The sequence below is a fragment of the Colobus angolensis genome, unplaced genomic scaffold (assembly GCF_000951035.1).
Source record: "Colobus angolensis palliatus isolate OR3802 unplaced genomic scaffold, Cang.pa_1.0 Scaffold190, whole genome shotgun sequence".
In the NCBI taxonomy this organism is placed as follows: domain Eukaryota; kingdom Metazoa; phylum Chordata; class Mammalia; order Primates; family Cercopithecidae; genus Colobus; species Colobus angolensis.
The window spans coordinates 699,349-722,803 of record NW_012115044.1 but is presented as its reverse complement, the minus strand read 5'-3'; the positions used below and the strand labels follow the sequence as shown (position 1 = coordinate 722,803).

Sequence of the window (23,455 nt, the reverse complement as noted above, 5' to 3'; positions counted from 1 at the left end):
CCCCAAGGAGCAGGAACGACCACACTTCGGGGAGCGGGGGTTAAGGAGAAATGAGCTCCTCGCCGGTGCAGGGTGACGGCGGGGAGGAAGCCTCAGGCAGGGAAGTCGCCGTTCACACTATCCCTTCTCTCTCCTCTGCCTCCTTCCACCCCCTCTATCCCCACCACTCGCCGGTTACCGGTAGCCGCTCACCTGCTGGGGCGCGAGGTGCAGAGACCGTACCGACCGAGGACCCAGAGGCTCTGTCACCACGGGGGGCACGTCCTCAGCTGCACAGGGTTGGGAGGGGCGGGCCCAACCAGTCACGTGACGTCGAGCTCCGCCCTGCCTCCCCGACCCCGGCGCGCTACATCTCGGGGGGCTTGTATTTTTACGGATTCCTTGAATATTAATTTTCTTGAATTAAATAAATAAAAGATAACTTTTCACAAGGATTATGCTGTAAAGCACAATGTGGAAAATGTGGACAGCAAGAGTTAGAGCGCATTGCTAAGGAAGTGACGTTCACGCCACGATCCAGGGACAGGAAATGGCGGTGGGGTTCCGTCCCTCAGGAGTTCGCCGGTAAAATTCCAGGCTCCGAGGTTTGGGCCAATCACGTGATCTCAAAACTTGAGGCGTGCTGGAGGGTAGCCAATCTATCCGGCCGATTGTTAACCACGTTTGTTTCAGAACACCTTACTTGAGCTTTACACAGATTTCTTTACATTTGGAAGAACCAACTTTATAAAACTCTACTAGGAGGCAAGAGCGTTTGAAGGTCACTCTGGAGACCATAAACCAGGAAGAACGGGGCCGAGAAAACCAATCTTCCGGATATGGGACAGGAGAGGGAGGGGTGGAAAAATCTGGATTTTACCGCCAGGGCTTACCGAGCCAGCCCCACAAGTAGTGTCGTAAGGGGGTGGGAAGGAGGAGCATGACGCCAGAAGGCACAGTCCAGGAGAAAGATGGAGGTTCCGGAGTGGAGGGGGCAGGGTTCGCGGAGGCCAGCAGTGCGGCTGCGCGCGAGGCGGCTGACGCGCCGGCGCGCGAGGGGCGCGGTGAAAGGTCACAGCGCGGCAGCGGGTCTGGCTGGCGGCAGCGGCGGGAGGGAGCTGAGAGACCCGAGTGCACGTGTGGAGTAGCGGCGGCACCAGCACGGCGGCGGGAGACACTCCCGCCCCCACCAGACTCAAGCCCTCACTCGACTCTCGCGGCCTTCGTTGCTCGCCCAGCTCCCTGCCCAGGCTAGGAGGCCGGCTTGCGGGGTTGAGTGGCCCGAGCTGAGGGCGCGGAGACCTGAGGGCGGCGACTACGACGGCGTTGATATCGGTGGTAACGACGGCCTCAGCAGGCGGGGAAGATGAAAGGGTGAGGAAGGGCAGCCGGGCAGGGCCCGGCCGGCGGGGTAGAAGGGCCCGGGCCCACGTAGAGGGGGAGAGCCGCGAAGGCGTGGAGAGATCCAGGGCGAAGACCGGCGGAGGGAGATTTCTCGCCTTCTCAGTTTTATCGGCTCCCGGAGGGGGCGGAGGCGAGGCTTGGGCTGTTGGCGGGCTGAAGGGCCAGCGGAGGCAAGACCCGGTGGCTTCAGGGTTTCGGTTCGGAGGACGATTGTGGGTTGAGTGGAGAGAAGTGGCTGAGTGGGGCAACATGGAAAGGCTATTGTGAGGCGCCCGGGGCCTCCTTCCCGGGAGCGGACCGCTGAGCCCCGCCGGCCCGCCGCTCCAGGTGGAGTGGTTTGGTTGTCTTCCACCTCCAGACTCAACTCTGGAACTGCGGTGTTTGACACGTTTCAGTTTTATTCACGCTTGGGAGCTGTGCAGAACCTTCTGGAGGAAGAAGAAATTGGAATAAAGAGCACGGGGATGAGTATTAAGAGCTAGTGACTCAACTAGATTTGGGTTGGGTCACAGCGAGTGGAGGAGGGGGAGAGAGCGCGATCACTGTAGACTTGGGGTGCCAACATGTTTAAGGAAGTATAGGGTGGGTCAGTAGGTGGAGCTATTGCTTCAGTAGTTCACTATTGCCCCTGAGTGCTGATGCGGTCCTGGGTAGTTTTACCACGCTGCTCCTTTCAGGTGATTGGCAAAGTTAATGTTTGGTCTTTCATCGTTTGCCTCTTAGGTAAAATCAGGAATTATTTTGGACCGACTGTTTAAATTTTTATGAAATGTCTCCTTACCATTAAGTTGTATAGTTTTAATATATTAATTACATAACATTTTTCCGAAGCATTGCATCAATAAGCCGTTTTGGAACTTGTCTTTACCCTCAAAGAAATGAAGCTCATAAACGTTAAAAAGCTCTCTGCGATGCCTTAGTTTGTTGTTTCTGTAAATCGATTAAGAAATCGTAACTATGTTTTAAGTTAACAAAGTCATTCCAACTCTTCAACAGCCCTTTTGAGAATGAAATAAAAGTCACTTTCACCGTAATCTCATACATCCCCAAACAAGGACCTAAATAATATCTCTCTGTATCCGTGTTTGAGGTTCCTGAAGAGATTCGAAGAAAGTTTAATTTGGTCTTAGGTCTGTAACATGTTTCCTTACTCTAATTTTCCTTTAAATACTGTATATTTATTCTAATGTTGAATTGTATGTTTTGTATTAAGAATCTTTAAAGTTTAAGAACCATGAACTATTCACAATACCTGCATTGTTTCACATCAAGTTCTAAAGAGTTCCAGTTGGGGAAATATAATTGACGGGTATAGGAAGTATTTGCCCCACTGGAATCATGATCTGGGAAGTTCGGCTCTTTCAGATGACAAGCCAACATATTCGGAGAATGTTGTTTTTCTGCTATACTGCACTTACTTTACTTCTTCTTTTCTTTTTTTTAATGAGACAGGGTCTTGCTCTATTGCCCAGGCTGGAGTGTAGTGGCGCGACCTCGGCCCACTGCAACCTCTGCCTCCCAAGCTCAAGCAGTCCTCCCTCCTTAGCCTCCCGAGTTGTTGGGACCACAGGCACGTGCCACCATGCCTGGCTAATTTTTGTATATTTTGTAGAGACGGGGGTCTGACTGTGTTGGCCAGGCTGGTCTCAAACTCCTGCTCAAGTGATCCACCTACCTCTGCCTCCCAAAGTGCTGGGATTATAGGCGTGAGCCACCAAGGGTAGTATATACTGCACTTCTCGAGCATAGCTGCTGACTCTTACTCATTTTTGTACTCATTGTCAGGCACTCAATACTTATTTGTCATGTTCTGTTAAGAAAAACGAGGCTGAAGAGTTCCCAGTGTTGAAATTGCCATGGATTTACAAAGGGGGATGCCAGGAAATTATTCTATATGTTTCAATCCAAAATCTTCAATCTAGTTCAGACTCTATAGGGTGTGATGTTCTTTCTGATACCTAACGTGGCGATAGAAATGGAGCTGAACAGTCATATTATTCACAATCTACCTTTAATTAGTATATTCCTGGAGCAATTTTTTCTGTTTAAAATGGATGTTTACATGTAACCTGATGAAGGCAGATCCCTAGAAATGGGTAACTGGCCGAATTTAGAGGAAACTTAAAATTATTGAATCTGTACCTTTATGCCAGTAACTATGCCTGTGAAGTTCTTAATACTTCTTATGATTGGGAGCTTAGAATTTTATTCTTTACTGTAAACCTTTAAGATGATGTCACAGGAATAATCCCTTTAATTTAACAAATGAACTCTCGGGTGCTAAGTCTGTATTTAAGACACTCAGCAAATGAGTTGTGTGAACCTTGTGTTTGGATACCGAACCTACAACAGTGTAGGTTTAAAATAAGTTAAGCGCCTTCAGTTCCAAAACTTGTACCACCGTGCACAGTGTGGTCAGTTTTATAGTCCTGACTCTTAATGTGGAATGACCTGTAAAAATGGAACAGTGGTCCTGATTATGTGGCTTTTGTATGAAATTTTATTTGCTAAGTGTTCTGTTGTATATTGAGCTAAGTAAACAGTAAATTGAAATATCTAAAATTGGAAACTGCAGAAGTCCCAACACAAAACCAGTTAAATATTTAAAATTGTACATTGTTGCCTATGTTGCCTATCATATTGAAACTTAAAACGTACTTGGTTTTTCTTCATATTTTTACTATGAGTATTTTTATTGGTAGTAGCAGTAGGACTTTCCATTGTATTGGCATGTCTTTCCTCCATAGAAGATAAATTTCTGGTTATTAACTACTGAATGTAATTTATATGCACATCTAGAAGTTTGAGATATACTAGGAGATGTTACTTCCTTTTGAGGTTGGCTGTTTTTGTGAACCAGGGACATTGTAGTTTGAATTTGTGGGTGGCATTTTTATCTCCTCTTTTCTAGGAAAGGCGATTTCAAGCAAGAAGGTATGCCACAGATAACCATGAATGAGGCGGCAATCTAATTAGGCAGTGTAATGGAAAGTATAATAAAACCAAATCATTTAGCCTTCAGTTGTAGTAAAGAGATGCAAATTAGTCCTAATAAAAAATGTCTTTAACAAAATATGAATATGTGACTAAGATGGGAAAGTAGGTAGCAGTAATATAAATATGGAACAGTGCAGATTACTAATTGGAATAGTAAAGGGAGCCATTTTACCAAATAAAATTAAAATGTAGGATTCTGCAGTCAGAAACAAAACTTTAAGAATTCAGAACAGTGGTTACCTCTAACAGCATATGGACGGGAAAGAGGCAGAAGGAATATTTCTAGCATCTCAGCATAGTGAGACCTCATCTCTACAAACAATAAGTCAGGCAGGAGAATCGCATGAACCTGAGAAGTGGAAGTTGTAGTGAGCTAAGATCATGCCACTGCATTCCTGCCTGGGCAACAGAACAAGACTCTGTCTTAAAAAAAAAAAAAAAAAAAAAAAATCAGCCAGGCATGGTGGTGCAAGTCTGTAGTTCCAGCTACTTGGGAGGCTGAGGCAGGAGGATCACTTGAGCCCAGGAGTTCAAGGCTGCAGAGAGCCATGATCTTGTCAGGATATTTCAGCCTGGGCAACAGAGCGAAACCTAGTCTTAAAAAAAAAAGCAAAAAACTTTTTTTCAAGGTTGTATTGCTGTTTTGTTTTTCAGCAAAACCAAAAGCTAGTCAGGCTGATGTAGCATTTGACACCTTTTGTAAACCTACAGTTTATACTCCTTCCTTCTGTAAAACAAATAATTTGTGGTTTGTTGATTGAGATAGTGAATTTTAACAGATACTTTGTAACGTGCCCTTGTTGTGTTGAGATGAATTCATATAAAATATAACCTGCTTACACCATAAGTTTTTTTAATCAATGTGCTGTCCTCTCCAATAAAAGGGAAGTAAATCATAATAAAGTTTATTTCAGTATTTAATGATATGGCGCAGCTATACCATAGTTGTATAGTTAAACAAAGCATCAGATGAAGTGTTTGCATCTATCTGTAAATAGAATCATTGTGTAATTTAGCAGTATAACTGCTGCCTATACAGTTGTGTGCATTGTTGACTCATGTTGTGTTGCCATTAGTGGTGTGATTTCTTCCTGAAATTGCATACAACTCTTAGTAAAGCTCTAAACAGAGAATAATCAATACTTTCTGGGTTGGAGAAGATTTTTAAAACTCACTTAGTCCAAGCACTCATCTTATTGAATCAAGATATATTCCCTGTTTATCATAATTTCAAAGATCCTGACTTCTGTTATGTGAATATTACTGCACACATCAGTAGAGTGGGTACTATTTTTTTTTTTTTTTTTTTTTTTGAGGCGGAGTTTCGCTCTGTCGCCCGGACTGGAGTGCAGTGGCCAGATCTCAGCTCACTGCAAGCTCCGCCTCCCGGGTTCACGCCATTCTCCTGCCTCAGCCTCCCAAGTAGCTGGGACTACAGGCGCCCGCCACCTCGCCCGGCTAGTTTTTGTATTTTTAGTAGAGACGGGGTTTCACCGTGTTAGCCAGGATGGTCTCGATCTCCTGACCTCGTGATCCGCCCGTCTCGGCCTCCCAAAGTGCTGGGATTACAGGCTTGAGCCACCACGCCTGGCCGAGTGGGTACTATTATTGGCCTAAATTATGTATTTCCTGTTACTGCAATTTATGGTCAAATTAATTTTACATTGTTGGACATTATCTGTATTGTCAATTAAAATCTCTTTCTAAATCTTATAAAGGTCTGCTCAGACCAAACTAATATCTTTGTTAAATTTTGCTTCACCACATCCTCCATTTTGGCCTGTGGAAATCTTTTTGACTCCTGATTTTTTCTTCCAGGTACTCCCTATGGCTTTCAGCTGTGTGACATCTGAAGAGATACTCTTTCTGAATTATTCAAATGATTGGCCTTCATTTTTTTTTAAACGAAGCCTGCAGTAACCAGTACAATACCAGTAGTAACCCAGTAGAAACATTCTTCCCGTGGTGAACATGAGAGTTATATTTAAGTCTATTCAATGCCTAACTTAATGGCAAAATGTTATTGTTCTGTCTTCTAGAGTCGTGACTAGCTACAGTTGGCGACTGAACAGTTAAAATGTACCTTGTAGTCTGTGGCACAGTTGCCATTTCCTGGGTAAGATGGCTGCAGTCTGTGTGTTGACCTGGAGCAGGAAGGCCGGGCAGCTGATTTGTTTCACTGTTTTCCAGCATGTAGTAATTGAAACCAAATTGTGTGTATTTCTTTGATTATCCTTCATTCAAATATAGTCATCCACATCATTTTCTGAAAACATCTAATGCTGTATGTGGACGGGTTCAGTTCAGACTCTCAGACACTGAAGAAAGGATTAGAGAAGTAACTTAATGTTATGTAAAAGAAGGAGATACAGTGTCTCAGTTTGATAACATCTGTGAAGTTCAAAGTGATAAAGCTTCTGTTACCATCACTAGTCCTTATGATGGAGTCATTGAAAACTCTAGTATAGTCTAGATGATATTGCCTATGTGGGGAAGCCATTAGTAGACATAGAAACAGAGCTTTAAAGGGTACTGTTAAACTGTTTTACCAAATTGATTATTGTTCACCTTTTGTCATTGAGTCTCAAAAGCGACCTTTAAAAAACAGAAAAAAATGTGCCTTATATGACAGAACTAAATTTTAAATTTTATAGTGTGAAAGCTGATTCTCAGCTGGGTACTGTGGCTCACACTCGTAATCCCGACACTTTGGGAGGTCAAAGCAGGAGGATCACTTGGCCCCAGGAGTTGAAGACCAGCTTGGCTATAACATAGTGAGACCTCATATCTACAAAAAAATAATAATTAGCTAGGTATGGCGGTGTGTGTTTATAGTCCCAGCTACTTGGGAAGTCAAGATGGGAGAATCACTTGAGCTCAGGAGGTTGAGGCTGCACTGCAGTGAGGCATGATAATGCCACTGCACTCCAGCCTGGGTGACAGAGGGAGACCCTGTCTCAAAAGAAAACTCACAGTTATTGGTCAGTTTTTAAGTATGTTTGAAAAAGCTTAGATATGTGGATCTACTGCAGATTTTGTGAAATGTAAATAGAGATCAAGTATTTCTAAGGAAAATGAGTAGCTGAATTGGGCCATGCTGTGAGTGTAGTAAACTGGATTTAAAGACTTGGAATAAAAAAATTTTTTAAGGTAAAATAAGTTTTATTTTGACTACAGGTTGAAATGATTTCTTCCCATTGTAAATGTGGATACTAAACTTGAATGAAAAAAAAATTTAAGCTAAAATAAGTTTTATTTTGACTACATGTTGAAATTATTTCTCCCCCTTGTAAATGTGAATACTAAACTTTTGTTATATCAAGGAAGTCTTCCCAAGATACTAAACATTTTTAAATTTTGTATGTCATTTGTATATCTGTTGGACAGTCCTGTGTTAAACCCATAAAAAGCCAAAGTTGTATAAAACATGAACTTTTCCTTTAGCATCTACTTCCCAGATGGTAGATATTTCTAAATGTTTCAACTTGTGGGCCAACAGATAGTTTATGGCTGTTTATACCTCTGTGGTGAAGGATTTTGAGGCATTCTGGTTTTTGGTTAAAGTGTTACCATTTAGTCACTTGGTCTGCTGTGAAAGGATAGGGAAGAGATAATTGCAAGTATTCATCTTTCTTGAGCTAGTGCAAGTTATATTCTGCCTCTGTCAGAAACTGTTCTTAAGAGAAAATCTTGTTCTCCAATTCCAGAGGCTTCTTAACTCAGTCCCCTGTAGTGCTGTGGGGAATGCTTGTTCATAAAACTACCTGACACACATCCTTAATTACTTCTTTTGGATAATTTCCTAAGAATTAATTTTTTGAATCAAAGGTACTGACTTTTTTAAAGCTCTGATGTTTGTTGCCAGTTGACCTCCAAAAAGATAGTAGCAATTTATTCTGTCAGCAATGTATGAGAATGTCCTTCTCTTTCCAAGGGCTAATGAAGGGGAAGGACACTTGGAAAAACCTCAAGAAAACATACTGTGGCTGACATTTCAGCCAAGAATGGTATAAATTTTCTTTGGGATGCATTCATATTGAACACATTTTTAAATGATAGAAATAACTAATAGCTTCCTTACAAGTTGTCTTTGAGTAAATATTCACGTTTTGCTTTAACTCTAGTTTTACTTTGCTGATTAGGTGATAAATGGCATTTCCTTTTTTAAAGATTTGATGATTACTTGGTGAAGTTTGGACATATACCATTTTTACTGGTCATTTTGTGACGTAGGTTTTTTATAACTTACCCAGTGATTAATTGAGATGATGATTGCCTTAACTTCAAGTTACAAAACAAAGATGATGTTCTTTAGAGAGTGGGGGTGAGACATTAGGGCCCAAGTCATTTGAAATAAAAAATTTTGGCCGGGCACAGTGCCTCACGCCTGTAATCCCAGCACTTTGGGAGGCCGAGATGGGCGGATCACGAGGTCAGGAGTTGGAGACCATCCTGGCTAACACGGTGAAACCGTGTCTCTACTGAAAATACAAAAAAATTAGCCGGGCGCAGTCGTGGGCGCCTGTAGTTCCAGCTACTCGGGAGGCCGAGACAGGAGAATGGTGTGAACCCAGGAGGCATAGCTTGCAGTGAGCCAAGATCACGCCACTGCACTCCAGCCTGGGCGACTGAGCGAGACTCTGTCTAAAACAACAACAAAAAAAAACATTTTTTTAGAGGTGGAACTTGTTAAACAATGGTAAGCAAGGAAAATATTTTGTACTTAGGAGCATTTCAAACACTTCTCTTTCCAGAAAATTAGGGTATATTTAAAGGTATGTTTGGGTTCCCCTGCTTCTAGTATATATTGTTTATTGTTTATTTTAAAGGAAACTTACTATAATGCAAAAAAATACTGAACTAAAAACAACCAAGTTTTAGTTTTATGTACCACAAATGATAGCTAGCAGTAGGGTCACTAATAAAGGTGTTTAAACCTCTGAGCCTTGGTTGTCTTTAAAGGGAATGGCTTGAATCTGAATAGGAATGGCCAAAGATTCTAGCTTGTGAGCCAGTTCTATTTTGTAGGTATCTGGGGAAACAGAATTAACAGAGATTAAAATAGGACATAAAAAATACATAGAAAACTAAATTTCTCTGTTGGATGAACAGTGGGCTCTTCATAGATTGTAGAGTAGTTCTAATTTCTTATGGAAAGTGATGCTGTCACATTTGGATATGTTGAATTTGAGATTCTTGTGGAGATCATCAGTAACCAGTCAGAAATATTGGCTTGGATTCACAGATTTCTAAATAAAAATATTAATATATTAGATGGCAGTGAAAGAAAAGCCATAAGCTGGCAAGGAGCTTTCTTAACTGAATATGTGGATGATAGTGGAAACAATTTTCCAAAGAATAATTTGATTCTTTTTCGGTTATAGTCTTGAGCAGATTGTACCCATGTGTGTATTTAGCATTAGTAACCAACCAAATACTGAGATTTTTATACCTCTGATACTTGCAGGCATACAATTTGGAGAGCTGGTCCACCCCACCTTCACTTTTTTCAAAGAAATAGAGTCAGGGTTTCGCCATGTTGCCCAGGCTGGTCTTGAACTCCTGGACTCGAAGGATCTACCCACTTTGGCTTCCCAAAATGCTGGGATTACAGGCCTGAGCTACCATGCCCAGCCCCACTTTCACTTTTAAAATTAGCGCCAAACCTCTAGAACAGTGCCAACTAGGGCAGCCACCACCCCCTCTTCCCAATTATTGGTAATGTCTGAAGACACTTTTGGTTGTCCTAACAGGATGTAGGAGAGTTCTGGCAGCTGGTGGGTAAAAGCTAGAGATGCTGCTGAGTATACTACAGTGCGCCAGAAAGGCGCTTCACAACAAAGAATAATGTAGCCCCAAATGCCAATGTTGAGATTGAGAAACGCTGCTGTAAAATATAGGTGAGATGGAACTTACTAAAAGTAATTTAGTAATTCCCTGAAATATTTGAGATCCTGCCCTAAGTCTTATAGCTTTATGGAAGAGTTAAGGTATAAAAATAAATGTTTGTAGCAGGGCAGAGGTGCCTTGTAAGGACAGAAACGGTAATATAGTTCATATGAGGTAGAAATCTCAGTGGGTGACAGGTTAAGACCTCCTGACCCAGTTAGTGTTGAAGCTGTGTGATAAATCTTGAATGGGCTTACTTTCACGTTGAAGGACTTTATTTTCCAGAGGAATCACTCTTTCGTGTAATTTACTGCAGGGTAAGAGTTTAGAAACATTGCTGCTAGCTAAGAAAAAATTACCTCCCTTCTAACCCCTTTACATTTTTAAATCAAAGGACCATTTGATCCTGACTAAAAGATGCTTTGAGTTCTATGCAAATGAACCTTTATCAGTATACGTCAGAAAAATGTTTACCAATAGATCTCTCTCCCTTTTTTTAAAAAGTTACCTTGAGGGGTAAAGATCACTCCTTTGACAGAACATGGTGTAACTGATCTTGTGCTACAATGGAAATTAATAGACATAGGCTTGATTCTAGCTTTATCCATAATTGTCTGTATAACTACAGGTACATTTGTCTCTTGGAGGTTTAGTTTCATCATCTGTAAAATGAAGGGGGATTAGATCCAATCCAGATCAAATACTCTAGACAACAAATGAACAGGCAGTTGAAATTATGTGCTACTCACTAAAGTATAAACAGGCTTTAAGCTTTCTCTATACTTCATTTTCACTTTTTGTTATATGACTTAAAAAGTCACACTTTGAGCCTGGTGCGGTGATGTGGTGCCTGTAGTCCCAGCTGCTCAGAGTCTGAGACTGGAAGATCACTTAAGCCCAGGAGTTCAAGGCCACTGGGCAATATAGTGAAACCATCCTTCTGAAAAAAACTTTTTACCGAGACCCACTTTTGTGGAGTCATATCCCCATCTTGTGGCCTTTCAGAATATTGCTACTAAATGTTTTTACAATTATGAGCGTAATTGGCAATAAGTTAAATAGCTAAAAACATTTGCGTCCATATTATCTGACATTGCTGTGCCAAAATTTAGTGTGCATTATCTCGTCACACTGCTTGATTTATAGGCCAAGGGTAAAGTTTTCCCACTAGCATATTCTAAGCCCAGAAGTTACATACATGAAATTACAATCTTGTGGCACAAATGAATAGCCAATGGGGGTCTGCAGAGGCAGACAAGTAACTGCATTTTTCACATTTAAGGACTTAGTATAAATTGTCTGTAGGCACTTTGGCAGTAGCTGTTTCTTATTTACATCACAGTCTGTCCCACTTTCAGTTCTTAGTCTAAAAATTCTGGTATGAGAATGCCTTGGGGTTTGATTGTTATGGATCTGAAAAACAAGAAAAAGTAGCATGTCACACCAATTTACTTGAGCTGAGAGAGTAATTTAGTTTATTTAATAACAACTGTCTTCAGTTTTCTACAGGTAGGGCCATAAACTCTACTGCCAACAGGGACCACTCAGATAAAGTAAATCAGTAAAGCAACAGAAGCTGCAATTTGAGACTTTATGTAAAATCGTTTAATTTAAATATTAGCATTGAACTTGTAAAAACCTGAAACAAAAAGGAAAAACTGTGAGTCAGGCCAGGCACGGTGGCTCGCGCCTGTAATCCCAGTACTTTCGGAGGCCAGGAATTCGAGACCAGCAGTTTGAGACCAGCCTGGCCAACATGGCAAAACCCCATCTCTACTAAAAATGCAAAAATTAGTCTGGCATGGTGGTGGGCGCCTGTAGTCCCAGCTACTCGGTAGGCTGAGGCATGAGAATCACATGAACCTGGGAGGTGGAGGTTGCAGTAAGCTGAGATCGTGCCACTGCACTCCAGCCTGGGCTTCTGAGGGAGACTGTCTCAAAAACCAAACAAAAAACTTGTGGGTCAAATAGATGTGACCACATGGCTGATTTAACTCTTAGGCGGGCGATTTGTGTCTTATATGCAGAGTAAAGGTCTTAAACTGCTGATAGATTAAGGTAGTCTACATTGTTACGTTATATTACATTCTTACCAGAAGTAAGCAATTTGTGATCCTTTGTGATCATATAGCATAGTTTTTCCAATGACCCATTCTCTGTGCCCATCCTTAGCCCCTGTTTCCCTCACCAGATTTCTCAGATTTAGGAATTTACACACATGCAGTGGGAAATTTAATTTAGATGGGTGTTAAATTTGGATGATGATTTACATAACAAGCTTAATTACAAACGTAAAGCTGCCAAGGTAGAATTTGAGAATCTGAATTTTTAACTGGCAGGATGATTCTGGTATATAACCCGGTTTGGGATTCATTCTTTGATTTTGTAACACTACTCTCCAGGTTTTTTCCTCCCTTCTCTTGAAAATCGTTTCTTGGACGTCTTTGTAGTTTCCTGTTCTTTTACCTCTAAAATTCAAGTGTTTCTTATGTTCTTTTCTTTGACCTTCTTCTTACTACAGACATCCTTGGTAGCCTGGTATAGTCCCATAATCAAAGGTTATACGCTATGAACTAGTTATGTTTCAGGAAATAGCTGTCAAAGCGATATGTTTTAAAAGAGAATTCTTTCATTTAAAAAATCCAACTGCATTTCCCTTTACCACCTAGTTTTTATTTAACACTCCAGTCTCATTGGGTAACATTTAGACTGCATCATATACATCTTTTTTTTTTTTTTTTTTTTGAGGCGGAGTCTTGCTCTGCCGCCCAGGCTGGAGTGCAGTGGCCGGATCTCAGCTCACTGCAAGCTCCGCCTCCCGGGTTTACGCCATTCTCCTGCCTCAGCCTCCTGAGTAGCTGGGACTACAGGTGCCCGCCACCTCGCCCGGCTAGTTTTTTTTTTGTATTTTTTAGTAGAGACGGGGTTTCACCGTGTTAGCCAGGATGGTCTCGATCTCCTGACCTCATGATCCGCCCGTCTCGGCCTCCCAAAGTGCTGGGATTACAGGCTTGAGCCACCGCGCCCAGCCATAAATCATTTTTAAAATTGCTCGTTCCTGCCTTAAAAGCGTTGACACTAGTTTTGATGGGGGAAAAAAAACTATCAGAACATGTATTAATAGGTGTTTATTCCAAAGGCAGAGATGATAACAGACTGTCTGGACACTGCTGAAATTTGGAAGAGTGATCTGGTACCCAAATGGAAGGCTCACTCATTCAGCTCTCATTCAATTTCTGTTCTATATAAACTGAAGCCTTGTACAGCTGGAGATTGAGAAATCATAGTGTATTAAAGGTTTGAAGGTCTTGCCTCCTTTTACTTGTTCATACAGTAAGAAATAAATGAGGAATCATTTACTTTCTACTTTGAGTTTTAGTGTCAAAAATAACACGCCTGGAAAGTACTGCAGCTTGTTGTGCCTTACATAATGAGTAATGTTTGTATTTTATTTTACTTTTTGTTAGGGATTCTTTTTCAACTTTTAGGTACAGGGATTACATGTACAGGTTTGTTACATGGGTATGTTGCATGATGCTGAGGTTCAGTGTGCAATTGATCTTGTCACCTGGGTAGTCAGCATGATACCCAACAGGTAGTTTTTCACCTCTAGCCCCTCCTTCCCTTCTCCCTCTTCTCGTAGTCCGCAGTATCTGTTGTTCCCATCTTTATGTTCATGTGTACCATGTGTTTAGCTCCCACTTACAAGTGAGAACATGCAGTATTTGATTTTCTGTTACTTTAATTTACTTAGGATAATGGCTTCCAGCTGCATCCATATTGCTGCAAAGGATGTGATTTTGTTCTTTTTTATGGCTGTGTAGTATTCCATGGTGGATGTGTGGAAATCTTTAAACATTTATGAAATGAAACAGTAGAATGAGCCCCATCAATCAACTACAGTAAGTAGGATCGATTCCCATTTTATTTCATCTTTGCCTGACCTATAATTTTCCCTTTTTGCTGGGGCACTTCCAAAAGAAACTCTAGATGTATTATCCTTTTCCATCTATAAATGCTTTAATATTTAATATGAATCTTTTTTCTTTCTTTTTTTTTTTTTTTGGAGACAGAGTCTTGCTCTGTCACCAGGGCTGGAGTGCAGCGTCGCAATCTCAGCTCACTGCAACCTCTACCTCCCAGGTTCAAGCGATTCTCCTGCCTCAGCCTCCTGAGTAGCTGGGATTACAGGTGCGCGCCACCACACCCGGCTAATTTTTGGTACTTTTAGTAGAAATGGGGTTTCGCCATGTTGGCCAGGCTGGTCTCAAACTCCCAAACTCGGGTGATCCACCCACCTCAGCCTCCCAAAGTGCTAAGATTACAGGCGTGAGCCACCATGCCTGGGCTTTAATGTGAATCTTTAACAGAGAAAGATTTTTTAAACAATTACAATACTTTATATTATCTTATGATCTGATATCCAGTTTGTACTTAGTTTTTTTCTGTCTTGTAAATGTCTTTTAAAAATATATTTTTTTCACATTAGAATCCAAAAAGGTTCACAAATTGCAATTGGCTGAAATGCCTTATCATCTGTTACGCTAATAGTTTCTCCACTAATTAAAAAAAAGAAAAAATTGAGTAGTTTTAGATTGACAGAAAAATTGTAAAGATGCTACAAAGAATTCCATTTTCTCATATTACTAACATCTTATGTTAGTATGATACCATGGTAAGAAAATGAAAAGGCAAGCTATAATTGAGATTAGTTGCAAAATCATATATCTAATAAAGGACTTGTATCCAGAATATATAAAGAACTCTTATGACACAGTAAGACAAGCAATCCAATGTAAAAATAGGAGTACAAAATTAGTGTAAAAATTCTAGGTTTATTCTCAGGGCTACACCATGGGCAAGAGATTTAAATAGACATTTTACCAAAAAAAAACATAAACATATTGCTAGTAGCCATATGAAAACATACTCAACATCATTAGTCATTAGATAAATATGACCAATGAGATATCACATCACACCAGTAGAATGGCTATTAACAGAAAGGCAATAAAAGGTGTAGAGAAACTGGAACCCCTAATACATTACTGATGGAAATATAAATGTCACAGCCACAGTTTAGAGGTTAAATGTCTGAAGTGGGTTTCACTGGGCTAAAATCAAGGTGTTGGCAGGTAGAGTGATTTTAAATAGTGTCCTTCAAAAATTCTTACCTACCTGGAACCTCAGCATGTGAGCTAAGTTAGAAATAGGGTCTTCGTAGGTATAATTGAGTTCATACTGATATAGAGTAGGTCCTATATGTAATGAATAGTGTCCTTAGAAGAAGAGGAAAGGAAACGGACACATCACAAAGACCATGTGAAGATGGAGGTAGGCTGCCCCAAGCCTGGGGCCACTGAAGCTGGAAGGGGCAAGGAAATATTTTTTCCTAGAGTTTAGAGAACATGGCCCTGCTGACAGCTTGATTTTGGACTTCTAGCCTCCTGTACTATAAGAGAATAAGTTTGTTGCTTCAAGCCACTGGGTTTGTGGTAATTTTTAAAGATAGCCTAGGATACTAATATAGCAGGATTGTGTTTCTCCTAGAGGCCCTTGAGGAGAATCCGTTTCCTTGGCTCTTCCAGCTTCTACAGACAACCTGCATTCCTTAGCTTCTGGCTCTTCCTTCATGTTCAAAGCCAGCCATAGAGCATCTTAAAATCTTTTTCATCTGAATCATATTCTGTTGTCATATCTCCTCTGTTTATTAAGGACTTACGTGATTATATTAGGCCTGTCTGGACAGTCATGGTTGATCTTCACATCTCAAGATCTTAATCACATCTGCAAAGTCTGTTCTTCCATGTAAAGTAACATATTCAAGATTCCTGGGATTATGACATGTACATCCTTTGGTTGGGGGTGGGGGGCATTATTGTACCTACCACAGGCAGTTTCTTTAAAAGCTAAACATATTTGTCATACAACCTAGCAATCCCACTTCTAGTTATCTACCAGAAAAGAAAACTAAGGCATATGTCCACACACAGACTTTTATGCAATATTCATAGTAGCATTTTAATAGCCAAGATGCACATACAGCCCAAATATCCATCAACTGGTGAATGAATAAACAAAATGTGGTATAAACTATACCAAAATAGAATGCTATTCAGTAATAAAAAGATCAAACTGCTGACATGTATTAAAACACAGGTGAACATCAAAAGTATGCCACATTAAAAAAGCCTAGTGCAAAAGATCACTTTTCTTGTGTGCTTCCATTTATATTAAATGTCTAGTGAAGACACATTTGTAAAAAGAGAAAGTAGATTTAGTGGCTATTCAGGGGTAGGTAAGGGGATTGATTGCAGATGCACCTAAGGAATTTTGAGACTGTAATGAGAATGTTCCGAAACTGAATTGCAGTGACAGTTGCACAGCTTTATAGTAAAAAAATCACTGAACTGTGCATTTAAACCATGGCTTTTATGGTATATAAATTATACCTCAAGAAAGCTGCTTAAGAAAAAAAAAATGGGGGGGGATTTAAGAAAGAGGGAGTTCATACACCTAAATGTAAAACATCTAGAAGAAAACAAACTCTTTGTGATCTTGACTTAGGCATATTTCTTGAATACAACTCAGAAATACAATCCATGAAATAAATTTGTCAAAATGTAAAACTCTCCCAAAAACAATAAGAAAATGAAAAAAGTCATAGACTGGTAAAAATTCTTTGCAACATACATAATTTACAAAAAGTCTTTGCAACATACATAATTCTTTGCAACATACATAATTTACAAATGACAAGTATCCATAATACACCCAAAACTCAAGAAAAACCAGTTTTTTAAAAATTGACAAAAGATCTGAACAAAGATGATACATGAGTGGCAAAGAAATACATGAAAAGATACTCACTTCATTTATTATTTAGGGGCATGCAAATTAAAAACCACAATAAGTTGTCGCTACATACCTGTTAGAATAGCATAAATTTTAAAAGTTAATGCCAAATGCTGATGAAGATGCAAAACAGCTAGAACTCTTATGCACTTAAGACGCAGCATTTCCACTCCTAGGTATTTACTAAGAGAAATAAGAACTTATGTTCATACCAAAACCTATATGTAAATGTTTATAGGAATTTTACTCATGATCTCCAAAAATTATAAACAGCCGCCCTTCAACAAGAGGATAAATTTTCAGTACATCCACATAATGGACTACCATTCAGCATTAACAAGGAATGAGCTATCGATACACACAATACTGTGGTGAGTCTCCGACATTATGTTAAATGAAAGAAACCAAACAAGCGGTTATGTGTTTTGTGATTCCGTTTATGTGACATTCTTGAAAAGGGAAAACTATGGGGAACAGAAGAGATTAGGTACTACCTGGGAGTTGAACTTTAAAGGGTCATGTGGGAGGTTTTGGGAGTAATTAAATTATTGTATGTTTTGGTAATGGTTACATGATTATTTGTAAAAGCTCAGAACTATACACCAAAAAGATAAATTTAGTTTTATGTAAGCTTTAAAAAGTTTTCTTTCCGAAAACCAAGGGATCAATCAAAATTGATCCCCATAAAAGGCAGGAAAATGAAGAACAGTTAATACTTGGTACAAATAGAAAATGGCAAGCTGATGGACTTGAATCAACTAAATCAGTAATTCAGTAATTACATTAAATCTTTTTTTGCACAGTCTCGCTCTGTCACTCAGGCTGGAGTGCAGTGGTGCGATCTCGGCTCACTGCAACCTCTGCCCTTGGGTTCAAGCAATTCTGCTTCAGCCTCTCGAGTAGCTGGGACTAAAGGCATGCGCCACCACACCTGGCTAATTTTTTGTGTTTTTAGTAGACAGGGTTTCACCATGTTGGCCAGGCCGGTGTTGAACTCCTTGATTCAAGTGATCCACCCAAGTCAACCTTCCAAAGTGCTGGGATTACAGGTATGAGCCACTGTGCCTGGCTCATTAATTCTTAACAGACCAGATATTCCAATTGTCAGATTAAAGGCATAAGATCCAACTATATGCTATTTACATGACACACACTTTAAATGTAAGGACACAAAAAGTAAAAAGAAAAAAAAAGGTAAAAAATAGAACATGAAACTTTGATTCGAAGGAAGCTGTAAGGCCAGGCCTGGTGGCTCATCCCTGGCAGGTGGATTGCTTGAGTTCAGGAGTTCAAGACCAGCCTAAGCAGCATGGTGAAATCCTGTCTCTACCAAAAATACAAAAAAATAAGAATAATAATTAGCTGGAAGTGGTGGCATGCATTTGTGGTCTCAGCTACTTGGAAGGCTGAGGCACGAGGATCCCTTGAGCCTGGAAGGCAGAGGTTGCAGCGAGCCAAGATTGTGCTACTGCACTCTAGCCTGGGCAACAGAGTTGAGACCCCAATCTGAAAAAAAAAAAGAAAACTGTGTGTATTGATGAACAAAGTAGACTTTAAAACAAGGAGTATTGCCAGCAAAAAGGAGGGATATTTCAAAATGATAAAAGGGTCAAATTATCTACAGTAGTCCTAAATGTTTATGCCCTTCCTAACATAGTTTGAAAATACCTCAAACGGGCCGGGCGCGGTGGCTCAAGCCTGTAATCCCAGCACTTTGGGAGGTCAGGAGATGGAGACCATCCTGGCTAACACGGTGAAACCCCGTCTCTACTAAAAAGTACAAAAAACTAGCCAGGCGAGGTGGCGGCGCCTGTAGTCCCAGCTACTCAGGAGGCTGAGGCAGGAGAATGGCGTAAACCCGGGAGGCGGAGTTTGCAGTGAGCTGAGATCCGGCCACAGCACTTCCAGCCTGGGTGACAGAGCGAGACTCCGTCTTTAAAAAAAAAAAAAAAAGAAAGAAAATACTTGAAACTCTCTATTTATTGATTGAATGAAACAGCAAAAAGGAAGAAACACTTCCAAACTTTCTCTGAGGCCAACATAACCCTGATAAGAAAATGTCTCAAGAATATTACAAGGGCTGGGTGCGGTGGCTCACGCCTACAATCCCAACACTTTGGGAGGCCAGGGTGGGTGAGCCTATCTCTTGAGGCCATAAGTTCAAGACCAGCCTGGCCAACATGGTGAAACCCCGTCTCTACAAAAAATACAAAAATTAGTTAGGAATGGTGGCACATGCTTGTAATGACAGCTACTTAGGAGGCTGAGGCAGGAAGATTGCTTGAACCCAAGAGGCGGAGGCTGCAATAAGCTGAGATTGCACCGCTACACTCCAGCCTGGGCAACAGAGGGAAACACCATCTCAAAAAAGAAAGAAAGAAAGAGAGAGAGAGAGAGAAAGAAAGAAAGAAAAAGAAAGAAAGAGTGTCAGGGTAAGCCTTTTTGAGATACCATTTGAACAAAGACTTGAAGGAGTTAACATATTCTGCAGCCAAGGATGGAGAGGCCATCAATTGACAGGAAATACTGCAAGCAAAGCAGATTTTGGAACGAAGATTTGAAATTGTTTGCAGTATGTTCACTTTGAAGTGTCTGTTGGAGATGGCTTGGATCTAGGAGTGTAGAGTTCAGGAGTGAACTATAGGCTAGAGACAGAAATTTGGAAATTTGGCAGCATTAAAGCCACAGAACTACAAGATTGAGTGAGATCACCAAGAGAGTAAGTATAGAGAAGATAACCAAATGTGCTGATATACGAGGCCCTCATAAAATTGGTTCTTTTTCAGCTTCCACGTTTGTACACAAGCACACTTGATGTTTTAGCCATATCAAACTGACCTTAGTTTTCGGACTACATCATTGCTATTTTGTTCATGTTTTATTAGACTGCGTCTATTGCCCTTCCACAGGATAAGCTATCGTTCTTCAAAATGTTTCCCATTGTCACCTTCATTCTAGTATTATTTTTGTACTACATGTACATACAGTGTAGCACATTGTATATACCTGTCTTTCCTACCAAATGTAAACACCTTTGCATTCCAGATGCATAACACAGATATTCAAATATTTATTGAAATAGAATTGATTTATGCTTTAAATAGGCAACTCTATTATGTTCATAAGAACTTTAGAAAAATTTAGATTCACAGAATTCTTAAAATCTCCATTAGATTAGTTTTTAAATAGAGACTTTAGGCTTTCTTTTAACTTAATTTTTTATAGGCTATTTTAACTAAAAACTGTTTGGTTGTTTACATTCAAGTAATGTTATCGTTTTCTTGACATGTCTACATATCCGTTACATATGCTTATGCCTTTTTTTTTTAACTGCGTGTTCCTTGCTAACTTATATTTACAGGTTGATTATATTACTTTGATATATTTAGAAAATCCACGTCTTAAAATAATTTGGAGCTAAGTGATCAGGATTACAGAAGTATTCCATTTCAGTCAGACATATCATGTTAATGAGAGTTAAACTATATTTGAAGCTTAGTTTTGCTGACAAGGTTACATTAAGTGAACATTTTGAAATTGTTCTAGCATATTTTTTCTTGCAAAAATCAAATTAATTTCTCTAAAACAGCTTAATTTTTCCAACAGCTACCAAACAATATTTATATCTCAAATTTGTCTAAAGTGTGTGTGTGTATATATACACATACATGTATATATACGCGCATAGAAAAATATGGGAAGACTATCAACAAACTTATTTCTGGCTATATTATGGCAGGATATTTTCCCTTCCTACGTCATTTCTATGGTGTGCTTTTTTAAAAAAAAACAAAAAAAGACATGTATTGTTTTAATTAGTTAGGGAAAGATTAAGCTGCCTATTCCCTAATGGTTCAATATTGTTTTCTGTATTTATTTAGGCTTTATCTGGCCACCCTGATGGAAACTTTTTTTTAGTAGCTAACTTTTATTAGACTCAATCTAGCACAGTGCACTATAACCACTTTTTTTTCTTGTATGAAGTCAAGAAATACCTGGCATTATTCTTTCAAAATTGTAAATATGCTTGAAGCTTAGTTATTATTAGCTACAGATGATTCCTAAAATTTTAAAAACCTCAGGTTCTTTCATTTATACTTTAGAAGCTTGACTTTATGGGTACTTAAGTTACTATTATTGTTCATACTTAAACATCATAATGTAATTTTAAATCACTTTTTAAATACTAAGACTCTTTTTTTAGTGGTGTGCTCTAAATTAATATAAACCACATGTAAAAAAAATTACACCCAACTTGTGGCCCTATGGTAAGTTAAACAGCAGACAATGTAGGTAAGATGTGATCCCTGTCAGCTACAGCATTTTTAAAGAATCCTATATTTTGGCCAGGCACAATGGCTCATGCTTGTAGGCCCAGCACTTTGGGAAGCCAAAGTGGGCGGATCACTTGAGCTCAGGAATTGTAGACCAGCCTGGGCAACATGGTGAAACCCTGTCTCTGCAAAAATTCAAAAATTAGCTGGGTGTGGTGGCATGTGCCTGTATTCTCAGCTGCTTGCCAGGCTGAGGTGGGAAGATCACATGAGCCTGAGAAGTGGAGGCTGCAGTGACCTGTGATTATGCCACTGCACTCCAGCCTGGGCAACAGAGCAAAACCCTATCTCAAAAAAAGAAAAATAAAGGATCCTGTATTTTACAGAATTATAGTATCCACAGAATTTTTTTTTTTTTTTTTGAGATGGAGTCTTGCTTTGTCACCCAGGCTGGAGTGCAGTGGCACGATCTTGGCTCACTGCAGCCTCTGCCTGCCAGGTTCAAGTGATGCTTCTGCCTCAGCCTCCCGAGTAGCTGTGACTACAGGCGCATGCCACCACACTGGGCTAATTTTTGTATTTTTAGTAGAGACAGGGTTTCACCATATTGGCCAGGCTGGTCTCAAACTCTCGACCTTGTGATCTGCCCTCCTTGGCCTCCCTTTTTTTTTTTTAATGTGAATGGTAGATAGAGGGGAAAGTGAGCCCAGTAGATTTTAATCAGAAAAGTGTTATGAAGAGGGGGAATTCTGTCAATGAGATGTAATCTACTTAAAGAAAACATGAATTTCATACAGGGAATTCATCATAGTTGTCAAATATTTAGGATAAGGAAAGGCTATGTGGCTAGAAGTTGGAAGAGACTATAACAAGAAAATTTGTTTTTTTATTTTTATTTTTTAACCTCTATGGTGCTGAGGGTTTTTTAAATATATAAATCTCTTACCCTTTTACTAACATGTTTGTTTATTTAATCTGTGTGGTTGCTAAGAAACTATGTTCAGATTTTAGGAAGACATACAAGACATGCAAACATCATTGGCTGCAACAAATAATACAGATTAGTAGTATAAAAATTAAATAATCGAGGCAGGAAGGCTAAAGTTCCAAATGAGCTAAGCCGTTCAAAACTGCTAAGTATGGCCGGGCGCGGTGGCTCAAGCCTGTAATCCCAGCACTTTGGGAGGCCGAGACGGGCGGATCACGAGGTCAGGAGATCGAGACCATCCTGGCTAACACGGTGAAACCCCATCTCTACTAAAAATACAAAAAAACAGCTAGCCGGGCGAGGTGGCAGGCGCCTGTAGTCCCAGCTACTCGGGAGGCTGAGGCAGGAGAATGGCATAAACCCGGGAGGCGGAGCTTGCAGTGAGCTGAGATCTGGCCACTGCACTCCAGCCTGGGTGACAGAGCGAGACTCCGTCTCAAAAAAAAAAAAAAAAAAAAAACTGCTAAGTATGACAGGAAGAATGCTTCATGCTTTCTTTTGTGTTCTTCATACAGACTACTTAAATAGGGGGTAAAGTCTCCTGTTTTTGCCTAACTCCTTAGCAGGCACAATGTTCTCCAAACTGGGCATTATGGAGTAATACATCTTAGAGAACGTTGTACTATAAGATAAAATATTATATCATATTCCTCTCTATCCAGATAAATCAACTTTAGAAATTTCTTTTTTTATCTGGAATTGTTGCTGTTTTTTGTTTTGTTTTTGAGACAGTCTGTCACCCAGGCTGGAATGCAGTGGTACACAATCAGCTTACTGCAGCCTCGATCTCCCAGGGTCAATCAATCTTCTCACTTCAGTCTTCTAAGTAGCTGGGACCTTAGGTGCAAGCCACCACACCTGGTTAACTTTTTTAAAAAAATTTCTGATAAAGTTTTGCTATATTGCCCAGGCTAGTCTTGAACTCCAAGACTCAAAGGATCCTCTTACCTCGGCCTCCCAAAATGCTGGGATTACAGACTTTTATGCCCAGCTGTTTTTTTGTTTTATTTTTGAGATAGGGTCTCACTCTGTTACCCAGGCTGGAGTGCAGTGGCACGATCTTGGCTCA

At 40.2% G+C, this 23,455-nt stretch overlaps 2 protein-coding genes across 4 annotated transcripts in view; one reads left to right on the top strand and one right to left on the bottom strand.

Annotated features, from left to right (window-relative positions):
- ATP6V1A (ATPase, H+ transporting, lysosomal 70kDa, V1 subunit A) overlaps positions 1-289 on the bottom strand; it is a 79,447-nt gene extending 79,158 nt beyond the window's left edge. The window contains exon 1 of the mRNA XM_011940660.1: positions 193-289. The gene's annotated coding sequence lies outside the window, so the exon portion shown is untranslated. The remainder of the gene's footprint in view (positions 1-192) is intronic.
- Positions 290-994: 705 nt separating this feature from the next.
- Positions 995-23,455, top strand: part of NAA50 (N(alpha)-acetyltransferase 50, NatE catalytic subunit) — a 29,988-nt gene continuing 7,527 nt past the window's right edge. Inside the window, exon 1 of one of the 3 annotated variants that reach the window (XM_011940581.1) lies at positions 995-1,353. In XM_011940581.1, the coding sequence (XP_011795971.1) occupies positions 1,346-1,353 (8 nt within the window). In that variant the 5' untranslated portion in view covers positions 995-1,345. Of the gene's footprint in view, positions 1,354-1,506; positions 1,554-23,455 lie in introns of those variants that run through there. The other 2 variants (XM_011940579.1, XM_011940582.1) reach the window with 2 other exon arrangements.